Below are 5,103 nucleotides of genomic sequence, written 5' to 3'. Positions count from 1 at the left end.
AAGTCTCTCTAAGTTGATCATGGAGTTTATCATCTCTTAACTACAACCCAAAAAAATCATCTATTTAAAAATAAATTTTCCTATTTAAAATTAAATCAAAAGGATATTAGGCAGAGGAAAATCATATTTTGAAGAAGCATTCTTTACATTTCTAGGTAGATTCAAATATGATTATAAGAATCACTTCTTTATTATTTTTTTAGAAAACTACAACCAACAAAAATCTACGAAGTAAGAATCAACTTGAAATATGTGTCAGAAGTCTCTATCATGTTAAGATATAGGAATAATTGGTACAATCTAACAACTCTTATAACAGATAGACACCTTGACCTTCCTATACATTTTTCAACATAACAATGCTTGTTTCATAAAAATTTTACATTTAAAATCATCCTAAGATTAGAAGAAGTGGAGTAGAAAACATTGCAAAATTATCCTATACAATATATGAAAAATCTCAATTTATCTCTTATATTTAATAATAAGATATATTATTCTAACATTCACCTAAATACTCTTTGCAGTGGAGGCCAGCCTGCATGCTGAAAGAACCATATGCCTAAAGACCCCATATAACTTTCAAAGAGAATGAAAAAACAACCTCCTAAAAAAATACTGTAAACTAGCCCTGTTTGATGAAGAAATCCAATTTGTCTTTGTATTTCAAGATAATGTACACTATTCTAACACACTCAACTAAATGTATTAGTCTTTCCAGTAGAGGCCAGGCTACATGCTTAAATGCCAACACACCTTACAATGATGAAATGAAAAGAGAAGTCTGCCAAAATAGCCGTCTGATGTATGAAGAACCCCAGTTTATCTAAAATATTTCACAGTAATTAATATACACTACTCAACAGTAAATAAAGTACTCTTCTAGTGGAGGCCACCCCATATGCTGAAAGGCCTATACAACTTACAATGATGAAATAAGAAGAACAAAGTAAGAAGTCCTTTGTTGCTGAAAAACTAACTCATTGGGCATTGAGTGAAGTTCTCCGTGAGGGCTTTGAAATGGTGAGGACAGGAGAGGAATCATAGGTTCTACCAGAAAATAAATCAACATCATATGTCTATTTTGAGAGAGAAAACAAGATGATATTGCGCATGTTAAGATAAAGGTGAATCCACTGACTTCTCTTACTAAATTTATGGCGTTTTGGGAAATTGCATTGCTTTCAGTATACATGCATCATCATGTAACTCAAACATACTGCAACAAGAAACAGGGTCAATATATATACAAAACAAAAAATATCAGTGGCAGCTCATAGCATTAGGAATCGAATCAACTTGGCCACATAAGTGACCTGCTATATCCATGCCACATAGAGAAATTGAAGAAGAGTTTACCTATTGGATTCAAGGTGAGCTAGCTGCATATCTTCTGATATCTCAATGTCAACAGTTGCATGAGGATGAGTCTGCTTAAGCAAAACACAGCAAAAAATGAAATCAAAACAATGGACTTTTGAATGAAGGTATCTGTTTAATCACTAACAAAAGCATGTAGATAAATTATTGAGTTTAAATGGGAAGAATCTATTCACAACTTGACTTTGTGCAAATGGTAGAAATATGAGCTAGCACATGCATTTAATAAATGTAAATTGGCACAAGGTCTTATCTGTGGGATTTCAGTGAGTTTATATGATTCATTACTAGAGTTCTCAGTACAAAATAACATATAGCACTCGAGGTAAGCTTTAGTATTTAAGAGGGGAAGTCAACAATCACAAACCTGGATCCTATTTAGAATTACTCTTTGGCACATTAACTACGTCTAAAAATCACTGTTTCATTTCATATATAACGTCAGTTTTATTAAAATAAAACCATACATTAAAATCCCTTCATGAGCCCTTTCACAGTAATTTATGCTGCACTACATACAAATAGTCATGGGTGACAATATTGACAAAACCAAGAGATGACTGTACTGCTCTTGATGCATGATGATTATGAACTATTTTCCATTTGTAATCTTCTCAATTCTCATCTTTCTATAGAAAGATTGAAAGATATGTGCTCTACGATATTGTAAAAAATGATTTTTGACATTTATATATCAATATTTTAGGTTACACTAAGATTAGACTGTTTAAATATCATACATTGAGGCTTGATTTCTAGACTAAAAGTATTAAATAATCAAAATTGACTTATTTTTCTTGAGCTTAATTTTTACCTTAGTGTGTGATGTTTAAGGATGACGGATTAAGACCATCACAACTAACATCTACCATGCATCTGATTTTTTTGGATTTTGAGATGTTGATAATAAAAATGTTTCAACTGCAAAAATAAACTAGTTGTTTGAAATTGTCTCCAATGAATGGAACATTTATTAATCACAACAAACCCAATCAGAAACAAGTAATATATGTCTAATTGTTTGAAATTATTTGGGATGAATGGAACATTTATTATTCACAATGAAACCAATCAAAAAGAAGTAATATATGTAAAACTATATACAAGTAATAACTTTCTGTGCCTAATTACATAAACTAGATCAACATGAAAAGAATAACAATTTTAACAAAATCAAAAGATGACAATAGTACTACTCTTAGTCTATGATAATTATGACTTCTTTATTAGAAAATCTTAATTATTGTCTCTTTACATAAAGATTGAAATGTCTGAATGGAATTTTTTCATAATAATAATCTATGTAGAATTTAAAAAGGTTACTTTAGAATCAACTATCATAACCTATATCTATCATATCTTGCATGCAAGGAACATTCATTTGGATTCTAAGATGTTAATAATAATAATATCAATTTAATTGCAAACATACCATATCTGTTTGAAATTGTTTTCAATAACTTCTTCCATATTATAGCTTGGACTAAAAATATATTTGATACACACTACACAATGATGTTTCATAAATGCACAAGAAATGAGGTAAACTTTGAACTAATAAAAACTAAAACGTCCATAGACAACACAATCTTCAAAACTGGAGTACATTACTACATACAAATGGAACTGGAAACCACAAGATATTAAGACTTAAAAATGCTCATATTGCTTTTAAAAAACACTGGAGTTGTAAGTAGTACCTTTACCAATATAAATGGCAATTCCACAACTTCAGAAGAATTATTTTCTGATTTTGCCGCCCTTTCATTCCGCAAAACTAGGTTTTCAAGGCCTGTTATCTTTAGACACAAAATGACCAGACATCAAAGCATACACAAGACCTTTTCTTATAATCCTTGAAACCATTTATAAAGATCTCGATAATTTAGTAAGTGTATTTTGTCCATAAAGAAGATAAGCCCTTTACTCGTATTGTCCATAATTTAGTAAGTGTATTGTCCATTTACTCGTATTTTTTTACCTGCTCTTCAAGTTTCTGTAGATAAGCTCTTTTTTCCTTAATCCGAGTTATAACCTGTTCTCGCTCAGCCTGCAATCATGAAACCGTAAATCCTTTGGGTTCCAATTGTCTAAATACACTATACACATTTTATTATAATTATTGTAGCAAAATATCATTTTATAGGAATATCAGATCTCTTTTTTTAAATCTTCTTTTATGATAAATATACCATTGCATTCAAATACAAATTGGACTAATTTAACAGAGGAAGAGGAAAAATAACCTTCAGCTGTTCAATATCTTCCAAATGTGCAGTAGGCGATCCTTTCCACTGAATGTCTTTTTTGTCTATTGCCATGAGTTCATTCAGTTCATCATAAACACCCGCCTATGAATGTTCTTCTCATTATATTGCCGCTGTAAAAAAACACATCATCTATGAGAAATCCTGATTTAACTTTACTCTTTAGCCATAAAATCAAAATTTAAAAACCAAAAATTCAGGGAAATCAAGTGTGGTACTTGGAGTTAGTAAACTCGGCCACTTATTCAGATGCAAAATGTATAAAGAAAAGCAAGTGATCAAGTGTGAGTGGTACAAATTTATAAATCCTTTCAGCATTTCAGTCGAAACAGCGGCTCAAAAATAAATAGATCGTACAAAATGAAAATATGCACTTTCTGATTTCACCGTTTAATATTCTACACAGGCATCCGCATGAAGAGAAATTCTATCACTCGTTGCAAGAAAAACAAAAAATAAAAATGTATCATGATATACTGCTTCCGTTCAGAGTTTGTGTACTTTGCTCAAATTAAAAGATGCACAGAACATATTGAATTGAAAAAAAACAGGGGCTGCAAATGTACATAGGTACTTGGTTAGATTGGAACAAACCTGTTACTTGAAAATTATGAGTCAAAAGTCATCGATTTTCGTCTGGCATAATTTGCACCTCGATTATATAGATTTTAAGAGATTTTTCGAGAAAAAATCTTTTAGGAGATGAGGATGATTTGAAAGATTCAGAGGTCGGGGGAGGAAATGGAAATTTGTCATTTCAAACAGGTGAGAGGAAGATAAAGAAATACTTAATTTGGTAAATAGATAAATGCTGCCTAAGTTTCTATTCCAAGACATCGTTCATCCTTTGATTGAAAAAGAAGTTTCTGAAATGAGGCGGGGGTAACTGCGTAAAGAGGAAAGGAGGAGATGATTAATGAGACTAAAATGGATTTTTAAATTGAAAATGGGAATTAGATATTATTCAATCAAATAAATACATACAAATTAAAATAATAAAAATTAAATTAGAATTAATAAATGATAATTATGTTGGAAGATAGTTACGTTCAAAATTTAAAGATATGACAAAAATGAAAGTCGTAGTCTTTTGAATCTAGTTTCTAAACTACTAAATTTTTTTCAAAATGGTTTAGTTTTAGGTCTTCAAAAAAAGGGACCACAAAAAGTGGTATTGTTTATTCCAAAAAAACATAACACAGTACAAAGTGTAGCCCCCCTGAAATTTTAACCTTTTTAAAAAAATTCTTTAATTGCTCTGGTCAAAAGTTACTTAACACTATGTATTTTATCCCATATTTTTTGGGTAATTTTATAATGTGTATTTTTTTTAATAAATTTTTTAACTGGACACACCTCAAAAAAGTGAAATATCTGTGCGCTCCCCCTAGAAATAATTGAAAATTAGTATAAAATCAAAACATTTTTTTTCAAAGTGTGTAGAATGGAGTCTAGT

At 30.5% G+C, this 5,103-nt stretch overlaps 1 protein-coding gene across 1 annotated transcript; it reads right to left on the bottom strand.

The window, feature by feature from the left end:
* Positions 1–1,155: 1,155 nt before the first annotated feature.
* On the bottom strand, positions 1,156–3,701 carry LOC149561972 (transcription factor-like protein DPB). Its single transcript, XM_089827932.1, has 5 exons — positions 3,627–3,701; positions 3,362–3,430; positions 3,081–3,179; positions 1,360–1,430; positions 1,156–1,219 (listed from the first exon to the last, which is right to left on the bottom strand). The coding sequence occupies exons 1-5, from the start codon at positions 3,699–3,701 to the stop codon at positions 1,156–1,158; spliced, it is 378 nt and encodes a 125-aa protein (XP_089684058.1).
* Positions 3,702–5,103: the final 1,402 nt, after the last annotated feature.

This window comes from Cupressus sempervirens, chromosome 4 (assembly GCF_028749045.1).
Source record: "Cupressus sempervirens isolate cs-2001-9-10 chromosome 4, ASM2874904v1, whole genome shotgun sequence".
NCBI classification, from domain to species: Eukaryota; Viridiplantae; Streptophyta; class Pinopsida; order Cupressales; family Cupressaceae; genus Cupressus; species Cupressus sempervirens.
This window is presented reverse-complemented; position numbering and strand designations above follow the sequence as displayed.

Coding starts and splice junctions, on each gene's coding strand:
- LOC149561972 (XM_089827932.1), bottom strand. CDS start 3,701: ATGGCAATAGACAAAAAAGACATTCAGTGGAAAGGATCGCCTACTGCA. Junction 3,180..3,361: donor TACAGAAACTTGAAGAGCAG/GTAAAAAAATAC, acceptor TTGTGTCTAAAG/ATAACAGGCCTTGAAAACCT. Junction 1,431..3,080: donor TGCCATTTATATTGGTAAAG/GTACTACTTACA, acceptor TTGCTTAAGCAG/ACTCATCCTCATGCAACTGT.